General features: G+C 40.6%; 1 protein-coding gene across 2 annotated transcripts in view; it reads left to right on the forward strand.

Moving 5' to 3' along the window:
* Window positions 1–15711, forward strand: part of LOC140121147 (uncharacterized) — a 52076-nt gene that overhangs the window by 14480 nt on the left and 21885 nt on the right. For both annotated transcript variants that reach the window (XM_072140413.1, XM_072140414.1), the window contains exons 7-11: window positions 2299–2384; window positions 4354–4434; window positions 9633–9744; window positions 10637–10812; window positions 14422–14643. In XM_072140413.1, the coding sequence (XP_071996514.1) occupies window positions 2299–2384; window positions 4354–4434; window positions 9633–9744; window positions 10637–10812; window positions 14422–14643 (677 nt within the window). The remainder of the gene's footprint in view (window positions 1–2298; window positions 2385–4353; window positions 4435–9632; window positions 9745–10636; window positions 10813–14421; window positions 14644–15711) is intronic.

A 15711-nucleotide genomic window follows, 5' to 3' on the forward strand; every position in this document is an offset into this window, starting at 1 on the left:
ATAAGAACCAGGATTATCACTAAAGCTTAATTACAGGCACCATTGATAAATGTTATAGCTGTTTATTGTAGCATAGGTCTAAAGTACAGTAAATTACCAACACCACAATATTAAAGGAAAACAGATGCCGATAAGTAGGTGAATATAATAATTTTATTAGTTTCACAGATACAAAAAAGGATAAAAACAATTAAAAAAGCACCCTAGGTGCTCTACATATACCCTTGTCCCCAGTGCACAGTGATAAGCAATTCAATACATGTAAACAGGCTGCAATATTCATCTATGAGGCACCATCAATGCAATATATCACATGAAATATGGTATGGTAAGTATATAATATAGAAGGTGCTAGGGTAGCCACTGTACCAACAGGCTTTCTCAGGGGTTGGGGAGTAGTGTGGAGGCAAGACATATAATAGAGAAATCGTCCGCTAGAGATTCGCATGTGATGTTGACCCTGGATGCTTAGCTTTCAGTACTTTGATACGCCCCTTACTTGATGCCTCACTGATACCTCGAATGGACTATATTTAGCGGCCGATTTCTCTATCTGCTGTCCCCGGCAGCTGTTGTTCTCCCTCTCTTCTCTTAATCCCTCCTCTTCTCTCTCCTTCTTCCCGCCCTTTTTCCCTTGTTTCCTCCTCCCTTTTCCTTCATGGCTAAGATATACTCAGTGTCTTTATATATGTTTGCACAAATGCATTATTGCCATATAGCACCTTTTAGATAATAGTGATATACGTACTGTTGATACAAAGTCTGTTCATGTATAGTCCAGTCCAGCCCTCTGAGCCTCAGCCAGTTTACAGTTTTGACTTACATACAAATTCAACTTAAGAACAAACCTCCGGACCCTATCTTGTATGTAACCCGGGGACTGCCTGTATCTGTGAAACTAATAAAATTATTATATTCACCTACTTATGGGCATCCGCTTTCCTTTAATATTGTCATATTCTCTTTTGGATGTTCTTCTCTACTCCTGACCCATACTTTCTGGGTAATTAAATTACCAACACCCAGAAGCGGTAATGAACTGCATCTCCCTTCTACCTAGGGTCTCTGGGTGTCTCTGACACCCGGAGACCAGGTGCTGCTCCTGCGGAAAACTGCAGCGACGTCTAAAGTCAGCAGGGAGAGCAGAGAGGAGTTAAGTATGTTTTCGTCTGAAGTTTTTTGCGGCCAAAAATGTTGCAAATTTTAGACAATCTGAAATGATAAATGTCATTTGCTACATTAAGCACATCTGGAATAGAAGATAAATGTGTCTTACTAACGAAAAACAAATGTCTGGCGTTATTTCAAAATGTCCCCAAAATACCGCAAAAATTGCAATGCGACAAAAAAAGTCTCAAAAAAGACAGAAAAACAGGAAGAAAGTTAAATATAAATGAGCCCCTATGTGTGGTCTAGATGGTTCAGTCACAGAGATACCAGATTTAAATAGTTGTTTTATGTCTTATTATATTTACTTTTTTTTTTAACATGACCTTTTCATCACTTTATATTAAAGTTATATTTTGAGGCTTTTTTTCCTGTTCTGAAGCTCACGGTGGGGAATAGTCTTTTTTTACATTTTGATACATTTTGGGACACAGGGATACAAAACCTGTTCATTCCATTTTTTTCTTATTTTCATATGTGTTCTAGGGCAAGGGGGATTTGAATTTTTATTTTATTTTTATTTTTTCATATTTTTTTTAATTTTATTTTATTACTACAAATATTTAAGGCCTCATATTATTTCAGGGGGCCCTAGGGGGGTCTGATCTCTTAAATAATATACTGCAATACAACTGTGTAGCAGTATACTTTTAATATACTGCTTCTGTATTACAGTCTGCTTTGGCAGACTATAATACAGAATGCTGAATAACACCTACGGAAGCCTCTTACCAGAATGTGTGAGCTGTATAATACAGCTAACACCCACTGCTCAGCCCATGAAAGCATAATTTATTTTGCATCAGTTCTTCTAGACATACTTAAACACAGTTTTGTTACAGAGAGCTCTGAGAACTGAACTCAGATCTTCTGTGGATGCAGGCTTAAATAAATCCTTCTGTATTTTCGTGTTATCTCAGACAGACTGTATGATGTATAGGCTATATAGCAAAATTATATTCCTAATATATCACCGCTACAGGTAGCGCATTTACATCAATAAATATTTACCTGCGTAAAGTTTGGAAAGTAATAATCCTCAATCTTGCTTGTAGTGAGAATATCTATATCTCACTATATATCTATTTATATAATTCAAAATATATATATTTTTTTTTTTTTTCCTTGCAGGATGTAGAGATGTTGTACCACTTTCTGAGTTTGGTCATCATGCAAGGAGCTGCCAATTCAAACCAGAGACAGAACTAGATCCCAAGGTTATTACCTGAGTATAATCTAATTTAATCTGTAATCTTTCTTTGTCTTGATGGTAAAATTATCATTGATATTAGATACACCTTCAACAGAGGTGGACTAGAACTAGCGGTTTCTTCATACAGCTAATCAGTGGCATTGATCAGACTCTGACCCCTGCCAATCTAGTATTGATGACTTCTCCTATACACACACTGACTCTGAGTATTAGAGTTTTGGGATACCCCTTTAAAAGGGTTGGCCACTTTTCAATATATGTGTTCTATTAGTCATGTCTCTGCATGTATATATACCTGTGTCTCTGCCTCATTTGATAACTTCAGCATTTCCCTGTTTTCACCATGCTGCCCTCTGCATATATACACAGCTTCCTCTCTATCATCTGCTCCAGTCCGTCCTCATGGCGTGTCCCACTGTGTCTCTTTAACAGTCCCCCTCATTGACAGAGGCAGGGAGAGGGTAGGGGGTAGCAGGATGAGTCATAATCTCCTGTTGCAGCTCTTCCTATTCATCAGTGCTCAGACATATAAACAAAGAATCATTGAGAGTCTGCACAAGCACAAATGTAAATAGCAGGACTGCTGAATCACACGATGAACATTCCAGGATTACTATCAACGCAGTAACATGCAGGCACATGAGCAACGTATGTAAAAGAGTGGCCAACCCTTTTAATGTCTCTGGGGATATCTATACAATATTTGCGTTTTGAGAGAGTGACATGTTCATTGATTTCAATATTTTAGTCATTTTCAAATTTTTTCCTGATGTCTATGAAGACACTACAACACCATAGCTCCCAACCGTCCCGATTTTGCCGGGAAAGTCCAGTTTTTCTTACCTCTGCCCTGCGTCACGGGCAGCTATGAGATTGTCACGGATTTTCCCCCCAGGTCCCGGCACTGTGCCCGCATTGTAAATACTTTGAAAGCCTGAACTCACATTACAGAATGGCTTCTACAGACATCGGGCAGGGAATCCTTTTCAGAGAAGTGTCGGCTAAGCTGGAGAGCAGGGACCACGTCATCAGCTCAGATCACCATCTGTCCATATATGGTCTCCAGGGCTTCCCCAGACACAAGCTCTTTATGTAATTAAATTACATAAAGTTTTGCCCAGGCTGAGATTCGAACCTGGGACCCTCTGCACCATAGACAGGAGCCTTAACTTACTGAGCTATAAGCCCAGTGATACATGTGTGAGGATTTCTGGTAACTAAGAAGTGTTATCTGCCAGTGTTACACTGTGACACAGACTTACTGCCCTGATCTATAGAGAGGGATCTTCTCAGAGATTATTTATGTTAATTATTGAAACTATTATTATTATTATAAATTTTATTATTTTTATTATTATGGAGATGATGATTATTAATAATAGTAAAAATAATAATAATCATCTCAATAATAATAATAATAATAGTCTCAATAATTACAATAATTTCTGAGAAGATCCCTCCCTATATACCAAGGCATTAAATCTGTGGCACAGTGTAACTGTAGTCATAGTTCTTAGTTACCAAAATTCTACACCTAGATAATCACAGAGGCTATAGCTCAGTTGGTTTAGGTGCTTTGTCATTATTGTATATGGACACTGCAGGTTCTGGGTTCAAATCCCAATGAGGATAATTATTTTTTTTTTAATTGAGATGATTTTTATTATTATAATATGGCTAAAATTTGGGGCGTGGCCAGGGAGTGATTGGGGGTGTGGCTTAGGGGGATCGCCACGGCGCGTGTCGCCATTTTGTCCCTCTTTCCCTTTCACAAATGTTGGGAGGTATGCAACACTATTATTTTCTCTTACACAAAATATCTTAAAATACTATAACGCCACATGGTTCAGGCAGAACTTTCTGGTGATCCCTGGCCTTGTGGCAGGGACTGTCTGTAACATAACAGGATTCATTACTGAAAGGTTATGTCATAATGTATTAGAATATAATTTACTCCTTTTATGTTTTATCAGATTGTAACAGGTGCAGAGTGGTATAAAGAAGAATTTTACTCTAATAAATCCTCAGAGCCGCTCCTTAAGCATACAGTACAGGTAACGAATTGTATCCGATCTTTTAATAAAGTTAAATTAATATTACTTATAGTAAAGTTTTGGGAGCTGCATTGGAGGACCTGGCACAGTATGGATATGAATGGCCATAGTGTAATGCTTCTGTTCTCCTGCGGGTGGTGCCGAGCTCTTTTTGGCACATGTATGAGTTTAAAAATGATCGATCATTACGATAGGTCCATATGGTGTCACTTGTTTTGAGATGGATTTCCCGTGGATCTGGACCTGGGAGTTCTGTGGGGTTTCTGCTGAATGCAGAAGTAAAAAAACATCTTCCAAGGTTATCAATTTGAGTCTCTTAGAATCAAGTGAAAAATCGGTCATGACACTTTTTTCTGCAAGTAGATTTTGCCGCAGAAAGAAACACTGTATCAATCCTTGTACTTTATTGTTTTGTTTGGAAATTGTGCCACTTGGGCCATTTTGCACCATGTGACACTTTAAAAAAATTGGGCAAGGAAAGCTGTGTAACAAGGTGGCGCGGGTTATAACTGAAACCTACGCCTTGAGTCCTGTCTGGCAAAATATGTGCTGGGGTGATGGTGCGGGTGCCCATAGAGAGGGCTCTGTGTGCCACCTCTGGCACCAGTGCCATAGGTTCGCCACCACTGACCTAGGGGGTCTGATCTCTTATATAATATAATATACTGCAATACAATTGTATAGCAGTACAGGCGGTCCCCTACTTAAGAACACTCGACTTACATACGACCCCTAGTTACAAACGGACCTCTGGATATTGGTAATTTATTGTACTTTAGTCCTAGGCTACAATGATCAGCTGTAACAGTTATCACAGGTGTCTGTAATGAAGCTTTATTGTTAATCCTGGTTCTTATGACAACCCAACATTTTTAAAATCCAATTGTCACAGAGACCAAAAAAGTTCTGGCTGGGATCACAATGATAAAATATACAGTTCCGACTTTCATACAAATTCAACTTAAGAACAAACCTATAGACCCTATTTTGTATGTAACCCGGGGACTGCCTGTACTCTTCCTGTACTGTTCTCAGATTAGACACTTCCTTATTTTTATAATAATATTTATAATTTATAATAATCATTAAACTTCTTTATTTCTATATAGCCATCATATTCCACAGCGCTTTACAGATCATGGGGGACATATTCAGACAAAATAAGAGATTACAGAGTAATAACATTGTCAGATCATACTATAAGAATTAGGGCCCTGCTCCCTAGAGTTTACAATCTATGAGAAGCCAAAAGCATAGTGAGTGTCTCCAGGGGATTGTTTGCTGCCCTATGCCAAATCCTCTGTTCATGCCCTCCACCTCTTATAATATCTATCTTTCAGGCATGAGGGGACTGAGGTCAAAAGGAGAGCACCAGAAACTTGTACTGAGAGGCCACTGGGTTTTTGGACTATGCTGTATTTATTTATATATACTTATTGTGAATCGTTGTTTAAGGGGTGTTCCATTATGGGCATTCACATTTAATTGAATTCATCTGCTATGTGTAAACATTTCTGCAATTGGATGTTGTTAAAAAAACTGTACCTGTGTGAAGATAATTTCCCAAAAATGTAGTCATGTTGTTCCTTAGAAATGAGTTGGATGTCTTTGGATACGACCAACCGCGCACCTTGGCAGCACAACTGTGAGATGCTGTGTGCTGACAATGTGGTTAGATTATTAGGGTGCAGGTTTATATACACTTTCATTTGCCTTCTGAAAATTGTATTAGTAGCTGACACATAGAAAACGAGAGATGAGACAGATGACAGTAATGAGATGGATATAAGACACAATGACACATTAACCTCTGCTATCTCACTTAAAAAACACACATTAATTCGGCACTGCTATGCCCCCTCCCCTCGGATCAAGCTCTTATCTTGCCTGTAGAGCTGCTGCTGTCTCCTCTGCAGGCTGCTGCTGGGCAGGAAGTGCCTGTGTCTGTAGTGCTCCCTGTTTTCTGCCCCTCCCCATGCAGTACAAAAGAAGCTATTCATGCCAGAGGAATCCACCCATCATAGTCAGGAGTTTATGGTCGTATCCAAGGACAACCAAAATATAAACATCAAGACTTATAGAGACAGGATGGAATACCTGTGGATTTCTGTGCTATTTTGTTAAAATGAGTATATATAAGAATTTTGTCTACGTGGGAATAACCCTTTAACTATGCTATAAAAGAACTCTTCCACAGTTTTATAGGATTTCCCAGCTTCTTTGTATTATACGGTTCTTTGATGACGCACACACAATGCCCCGTAATAAACTTTATCCCCCGCACCATTAAATGTAAAGCCTATTGTACCGGAGGGGTTTCCAGAGCATTTCATTGTGTAATACATTGAAGGGGTTAAGATTTGGAAGCTATTAAAACCAAAATCTCATCCGCCACTCTTGTATAAAGGGCGTCTTTGATCCCAGTAGCAGAAAGTGTATGGATGGGGTTAGCAGAGTTATTGTCTTTTATGACTTGCTACAGTGAACTTCATTAAATTTAACAAGCACAATAAAAAAAACTATGTGATAACGCATCGCTGCTTACGGCTGCTTGACCCTCTGCTCCGCTACACGCGCTTGACATATTTATACCATTTAGCGAGTCCTGTTACCTGTACTTTGCAATGCATGAGAACTTCAACTCTTCCGCACGAGCAGCGATGTATGGCATTATTAAAACTTTCTTTCGTATTTTACTTTTTCTATAAATTTAAAGCAAACTTCATCTTTAAACATAATCCACGGAAATGAGTAGTCCAGTATCTGTCTACACAGTAAGGCCTAACAATATTATTCACCATTATGTTACTTCCCCTCTGCAGTTTCTGTCTGTGAATTTGCAGTCTTCTCTGAGCCTCTGGGTAGAGATCCAGCTGCTGTGACTCACTGGGACACATTTACTTACCCGTCCCGTCGCGATCCCTGCTGTGCGTTGTCCGACGAGGATTCGGGTCTGCCGCGATTCACTAAGATCGTGCATCCAATTTCCTGCATGTGTCGCTATCCCCCGTTGAGGTCCGCCGGAGTTCACCTTCTTCTTCCCGGTTCATGTAAGTGCTGATCTTGCGACACAATTTGCTTTTTAAATCCTGTGCGTTGTCCGAATATGTCGGATTGTCTGACGTCCACGCGCCCCGATTTTGTTGCATGCAAGCCGGCACCAATTTGACACAATCCGATCGTGTACGCCAAAAACCCGGGGCAATTCACTGCAAAACGGAAATAATCCCCAGTGTTCCTCATTCTATGTAATCTGACACCTCAGTGAGCTTCTGTCTGTCCTGCTAGCAAGACAGAATCCTTGGGGGAGATTTATCATAAGACTCTTAGAGCAGAGCTGTTCTAGTTGCCCATGGCATCCAATCAGAGCTCAGCTTTCATTTTCCCACAGATGGTTATCAAATTAAAGCTGAGCTGTGATTGGTTTCTGTGGGCAACTAAAACAGTTTTACCTCAGAAACTTGATGATAAATATCCCCCTTCCATGAGTGAAAAGAAGATTAGGAGGGAACGAGGGAGGAACAGGGCGCGTTCCCATGTTATTCAAAGTCAAAAGAAGGTGTGGGTCATAATGGGTGAGAACATATCAGCAAGAGAAGCTGTTCCTCCTTTTTTTTTTTTACTCCACTCTTGGTTTGGACATCGAAAACTGCATTTGAAAAATTTGGTTGCACCCTAATAGCCAAAATACTGTACTTTTCGGACTATAAGGCGCACAAAAAATCCTTTGATTTTCTTAGAAATCAAATGTGCGCCTTATAGTCCAGTGCGCTTTATATATGAACCGCACTTACAGACAACAGCTGCCTTGAACTGTGCACAGGTCTGCCACCTGCTGGTCATTCATCCTTATAATCTGGTGCGCCTTATAGTCCGAAAAATACGGTAATAGGAGAAAGATTTACTCTTCTCTGATAAAATATAGTTCACCATTATATTTATTAACTTTTGCAAACATTTTTGAAAGGTTGGTGACCATTTAAAGGGGTCTTCTAGGGTCACTGGAAAATGCTTGGAGGATTGGAGCCGGGGGACAATAAAAAAAGAAAATTAATAAAAGGGGTTGGCCACTATTACAAAACTTTACCAGGGCAAGGTCTGCGCAGTTATTACTGGTTACACGCCCCCTTCATCATAACCACTCCCATATCAGTGGTTGGCGTGTGGATAAACTCAATGGGGGTTTTATCAAGCTGCCTAAGAGTAAGAATGTGCTCAGTGGCTCGTGGCAACCAATAACAGCTCAGCTTTCATTTTACCAGTGCTTATGAATATTTGAAAGGGCAGGTTTAACTGGCTGCCATGGGCAACTAAACACAACTTGATAAATCTCCCCCAATACTGTATTTTTCAGACTATAAGGTGCATCGGATTATAAGGCGCACCATCAATAAATGCCTGCAAAAACATCTAGGTTTATATATAAGGCGCACCGGATTATAAGGCGCACCAGATTATAAGGATGAATGACCAGCAGGTGGCAGACCTGTGCACAGTTCAAGGCAGCTGTTGTCTGTAAGTATGTTTCATATATAATTCGCACTGGACTATAAGGCGCACCTTTGATTTGTGAGAAAATCAAAGGATATTTTGTGGGCCTTATAGTCTGACTCAATCCAGCAAATACTGTATTTTTCAAACAGCCTCCATAGGCTGGAGTAGAAGTAGTGGAGATCACCCAACCATTACTGGCCTCACAGGTTACAAGTGGTGATAAGCGGACCTGAAACTGTAATGTTCTGGTCCCAGAACCCAGACTTCATCTAGAAGACAGCATTCAGCTCACCATTCCACTGGTAACGCATATGATCCGTTCTGGCGATGATGGCGGTTGTTAACATTTTGAATGCCGCCATTTTCTCCAGGATCGTCGCTTGCCCATGACATCATAGGGAGTGGTGATCTTTAGAAAAATGTAAATAGGCGGAGCCTTTAAAGGGTAACACCTACCATCAGTACCAGGAGTCATTGTGGCTGTTACCGGTGGGTTTGAGCACCGGGTATACCCATCCATAGAAGACCAAGAACAGTAACATTGCTACTAAACATGTATCACTAAGGATTTTCAAAAATGTATTTTATGGCAAAGTAGTTACTAATATTTAGGCAATGGGGCTCATTTACTAAGGAACGGGGATCGTGACAGGCCCGGGTAAGTAAATTTGTCTCTGCGCTTATAGTTGACATTTTCTTCAAAGGAGAGAAGCTGGGAGAAGAGGCTTCAACTTGTCCATGATGGTGACCGCGCCCAACTGCACAAACAGGCCGAAGAACAGATAGATCTCTATGGAAGGAACTTGCCCGAATCAGGTGATCTTCATGTTCTGCATAAAGGAGTAGTAGAGAATAGTTAAAAAATCTGGCGGCTCATTTACAAGCAATGCAAATCCTCTGCAGGTAGCGTGCGGAACTGCAGCTCAGACCCAGTCACTTCATTGGAGCTGAGCTATAATACACAACAAAACCCAAATGTGGCAATGTAATAAAATCCTCTCGACTTCTTATACTAGGGCTACCCTATGGTATATGCTGGGGGTTGTTTTGCGCTGTGGGCTATGGCCAAAGCAATAGGGGCGATGTACAAATCAACTTAGTATTGAACTTCTGTGTGCTGGTCTGAGATGTGCCTGGGTGTCTCTCAGCATTTTTGACCATACAAAGCTGCAGACAGTGTTAGGTACTGGAAAAATGTGTAAGTATACATTCATGTGTGCTGTTAGTAACAGCAGGACTGTGAAAAATCCTCACATTGTAGTTTTCTTTGATCTTTGCATTCTTTGACCGCTCCCCATAGCTGTAATATCCAACTAGAAGCCAGCCACAGCAATTATTCAGAGATGAGGGGCTGAGATGTGTACACTGAAGAGATGTCGCAGCACAGTGCTCAAAGTCCAGCTACAATCCTGGAATATAAGTGACCTTTTTCACAGTTGCTGCCAATAACAACACACAAAGGTTACTCTGCTTCCCAGGACTGTGTCAGAACTGATGGCAGACTCCCTTTCATGATTTAAGTGCATTTCTGGCCCCCTCAGGTATCTGATAGTCAAGTCTAAAAGAAGTTTGAGTTATTTTGTCTAATTTTTGGGGGGTAAATTTGCCAAATGGACCAACCTAACCTGCAGCTAGAGGGCTGCAAGAGGATTTGCACTCATAATATGATTTTCCTAATGTTGATACATAATATTCCTCTGAATTACAGGAGACATACTCAGTTACAAAGAAGGGGCATCTCCGCTGGACTACCTCAACCAGGCTGCAGTATGCTATGCATCAGCATGCATACTACAGCCCAGGGATGCAGGATCCCATTTTCATCTCGCCACCGTGTTAGAGGAACAGTATTATGCCTCTGAAATCTATGGCTTAAAGAAAAAGGTTGGTAAGAATAGTTATATAACATATCTAACGAAAAGCAATAAAACTCAGACTAGGCCAACATGGATCAAGTTGTTTGTCCTTTTTATGGCGCATTTACTTATCCTGCTGCCAAATTTATGTGCTGTCTCACTGTTGTATGTGGTTGGCATAAAGTTCAATGGAAGATCCCTAAAATCTGTCCATATGGTTAAAGGGACTCTTAAAGGGAGCTTTTACAACACTAAAGTCAGGTATGGAATGTCCTTTCTAGAATTCCCTCTTTTATGTTAAAGGAAATCTACAATCAAAATTAAGAATGATAACCCAGGATACTTACTCATAGATCCAGGCACCGGGACTGTGGAAATTTTCTTATATTTGTTATCCATGGTCTCTTTCCTCAAAAATCAATTTTTAAGGGGGGGGGGGGGTGTTACCAGAGCCCCTTCCTGCTGTAGCTTCAGAATGTTTCACTGTCTCCCCCTTCAGCACACAATGGGAAGGGGGAAGAGTGGTTCTTGCATCACCCCCAGGAGCCCTTCAGGCTAATAAGCATAATTTTAAAAGTTGTTTTCAAATTCTCACATGTTTACCTATACTAAATCGGCTTCAAATTCGAATGAGCTAACACGAGTCACTTTTAGCGGCTGAGAGGGATGTCTACATCTTGAGCTCTGTAGTACCTAGAACCATGCTTTTGATCTCACATTAAAGATACAAATCATCTCCTTAAAATCAGTACCAGCGATAAAATATTTAAAGACAAAGGTGGAGATTGGGCTTTTATCTTCAGCTCACATTTCCAAATATGCCTTTAACTGTTCTATTCTCTGGTTATTTAACACACAGAGCCACGATGCTAATGCTACCAGCAATAATATGATATCAGAAGCATGGCTCTAGATACTCCAGAGCTCAAGAAATTGGGCATTGAAGTGACACTCCCCCTTCAGTCTCTAAAAGTGACTCATCTCCGCTCATTTGCATATGATTCTGGTGGTGATTTTCATAGGTAAATATGCAGGTTTCACCTAAAAGAGGGAATTCTAGAAATAATAGTCTAACCTATTCTACCCTAAGGGGGCAAGTGGTTTAGTGGTACAAAAGTTGGTGACAGGTTCCCTTTAAAGATGCCAAAAATGTATCATCCTGTGCAACATTTACTTCTGATGTTAATAAATTCTCATACAACAAACATGTTGAAGAAATCTTGGCCACAAAAACTCACTTCCATTTATCTGAATGGGGTTAGTGTGACAGTAAAATGTATTTCTATTCAGATAAATTGGAAATTTGCAGAAATTTTGGGCAACAAATCTGTCCAAATATATTCTGCTGTGATGTTGACGTAGAACTGAGATCACGGGGGAGATTTATCAGAAGTGTCTGAGGCAAAACTGTTCTGGTTGCCCATGGGAACCAATCAGAGCTCAGCTTTCATTTTCCAACAGCTGTTTAGAAAATCCCAGCTGAGCTCTGATTGGTTTCCATGGGCAACTAGAACAGTTTTACCTCAGACACTTCTGTTAAATCTCCCTATGTGTTCACATGAAAACTGAGGTTCAGAAATTTGTAGGAAAGTGATGACCTGTCTACGGCAATGTTAAATTTGCTGTATCAGTCGAGGGTCTCTTGTTCTGACATTTACAGACCCCCTGAATTTTTGCCCTATGTTATAGTATCAAATGATTATCTTTTTTTTTTTTTTCTACTGTCAAAATACAAAGCAGCAGAGGTCGCGGGGTTAAATACTTTCTAATCTCTAACAAGGAGCCGTTTCGGTGAGCGTAGATGTTTTTTCCTTCATGTCAGGGTGATTTTTTTTTGACAACATGGAAAAGTGACAGTTTTACTGACCTTCTCTTCATCTTGAAATTGTTCCCCTTGTTAAATAAATGAAATATTATAACCACGGAGCAGAAAGGATTTCAAAGACAAAAGCGCAAAAGTAATCCAGATGATCGACATCAAACGGGGGTTAATTGCCTCTGTGTGCTGGAAAATCGGATCCAGACCCGCAGAATTTTCTTTCTCCGATGAACTTTTCTGATTAAAGAAGGTTTTTTTTTTTCCCATCTCAATAGCAGATACATTGCTCAGATCTGGTCTGTGATAAGGATTTCGAGCATAAATCAAGAGGTTATAGCCACATGTCAGTTACACGAAATAACAGGATGTGGTCGGCTGCGGGACGAGATCTGCTTTCTGTAGAGTCCGCAATTTGTGCTTAGTATGAAAAGAAAAGTAAATGTTTTTTTTACAGAAGAAGGGACCAGGCTTAAGCCCCAAGTTCACAGTGGACATATTGGGGCACATTCACTAAGGGAACGCATTTCCGTCGGGTTTCCCAAATGTTCCCGTTTTGCACCGCATTTAACTAGTGTTTTTGGCACACACGATCAGATTTTGGCGCATCGGCGCCGGCTTTCACGCAAAAGATTTAACATCTCAGATTGTGTCGCAACATGCACTCACATACACCAAGAAGAAGAAGGTGAACTCCAGCGGACCTCAGCGGGGAAGCGACACATGCAGGATCTCGGGCGCACGATCTTGGTGAATCGCAACAGACTTCATCTTCGTCGGACCGTTCGGATCAGGGATTGCGATAGGACCGGGTAAGTAAATGTGCCCCATTGTCTTATAGAGAACAATCGTGGCTAAAGGGGATTTTCAGTCAACACACTACAGCTTCCACACCAGAAATATCATAGAAAATGGAGATGGAAAAACAGCTCCATCCTCTGTGTAGTGGCTGAGCTGTGTTACTGCACTGAAATGCCATAGGTAGATACCATCCAGGTTTCAAATATTATAGAGTTCCAGCACACCCTTTTATTTCAGAACAAAAAGGAAAACTACACATCTGTAAGCAAGTGCAACATCCTCCACCGGGGCCTGGCCTTTCTTCGATGGCTGTGGACAGCCGGGGCCCAGAATACCGGAGTGGCTGGCTAGTGCGGCCTTGGGCACGCTTGCTATTGGAACCGGAGGGCTGACCTACAGCCTGACAGGTCTACAGCAGGTGGTGTGTGCAAGAAATATAGAGGGAGAGGCCATAGGTTTCTCCTTGGGGCAACTCCTGTTCCTTAAAATATTCCCTAGTTTATCATTCCAAACAGCCCCCTTGGTTATTATACTTATACCCCCCCCCAACTCCCTATGGATTCATTAGATACAGCCCCCCCCCCACACCCATGGATTCCTTATATACAGCCTTATGTGGGCCCCCTTAGCAGCTCTAGGCCCCGGCACTTTCCCAGGTATTCCCAGTGCCGGCACCGGCCCTGCCTGAAACTTCTGTATTTTTTAATATATCTCTAAAACTTCTGAAAAGTTTTTCATTATAGTACATGTAAAGCTAAATACTACCAATAAAAATTATACTGAAAAAAAAAGCATTCATATAACTTCATCAACTAAAATTTTAAATGCACTTTGTCACTATGTATTTGTAAGACAGAAAAGTGACGTCAAACATGGCTGATGATAAGAACCTAATAATATATAGAATACTGCATGTAGCGCATGTGGCGTTTTTTTCTTTTTTTTAAATAGTTTTTCTAACTTTTGTAAGTTTTTTTTTTTTCTAACTTTTTGGTCCCTTTTATGTTCTTTCTGTTACAGAATGAAGAAGGGGAACTAGATTTAAGCAGCGCCAAAGCTACAGGGAAAGATGAAGAAGTGGTAGCCATCTGCCGGCTGCATGGATTTTTAGGAAGACCAAGTATAGAACAGCAGCTAAAGGCTTTGGATATGGAATATCAGCAACTTAAAGAACAGGGTCAGTCAAGCCGAGCTGATTATATCCAGAATCTTTATGCCTGGAAGTCGAAGCAGGCTGGTAAGGTAGGTGATTGCCTGACTACATACATGATTTATGTCTGGGAAATAAACAGCCAATTTGTTAGAATAATAAAAGTGTAAGTATCTGAGCAACTTCTTCTACTTACCTGTCCTTTTCCTTCCTTCCACCTTCCCCTCTAAACTGACATGCACTCTGAAATCTTTACTGAATCCATCTTGCTCGACCAAGACAGACTGAATTTTACTGGACTGGAGTATGAAATTACAGCTTCACATAGAAGTTCATGAAGGTCTAGATGAGGAGCCGAGTAAGAGAAAAAGACACAGGCAGGGAATATATTTACCAACAATCTGGATTTTACCGTTGGAATTTAACTAATTTGCTGGAAATGTCTGAAAATAGATACAAATCCACCAAATTAAAGGGAATCCTTCATCTGTTTTGACTGTGTTAACTTGCATATCTGGGTAACATACCTTTGTGTGTGATGTTAATAGCAGCAGGACTGTGGAAAATGCAGGATTGTTAGTGAACATGGTGCAGTTATGTGTGAGATCTCTTCAGTGAAAACAGCTTAGCCCCTCCCACCTGAGTAACTGCTGTAGTGTTCAAACAGAAGCTGCTACAGCAGATGGGAGGGGCTGTACTGTGCATAGTGAAGAGATCTCACACACAAGTTCACCAGAGTGCTCCAATCCAATCACACAAAGGTTATACAGATCTTCAGGGATTTAACTACCACTGTCAATGTCAACCTGATGGCAGATTCCCATTACGCTTGTTCGGGCTGTTGTTCTCAACTCAGAGATTCTCAATTGGTTCTCATGAGGGTTGATAACATTTGGATCAATCGCTTCAGCACCATGGACAATACTTTTAATCGACGTGAATCACAGGGAACCATAATCCTGTTATGGTAATTGGTTTCTGACAATTCTGATCTTCTTCATATGTTATGCTGGACAAAGTATAAAACATGGGCCCCCTCACTGATTACTTAATGTAATTTTCCCTTTTGTTTCTGAATTAAAGGTTGTTCTAAGACTTTTGATTCCCACTTTACATTAAGGAGAATCTGTCACCAGGAATGTCATTTTAAGCAGGTAACT

This window comes from Engystomops pustulosus, chromosome 3, assembly GCF_040894005.1.
Source record: "Engystomops pustulosus chromosome 3, aEngPut4.maternal, whole genome shotgun sequence".
Taxonomy (NCBI): domain Eukaryota; kingdom Metazoa; phylum Chordata; class Amphibia; order Anura; family Leptodactylidae; genus Engystomops; species Engystomops pustulosus.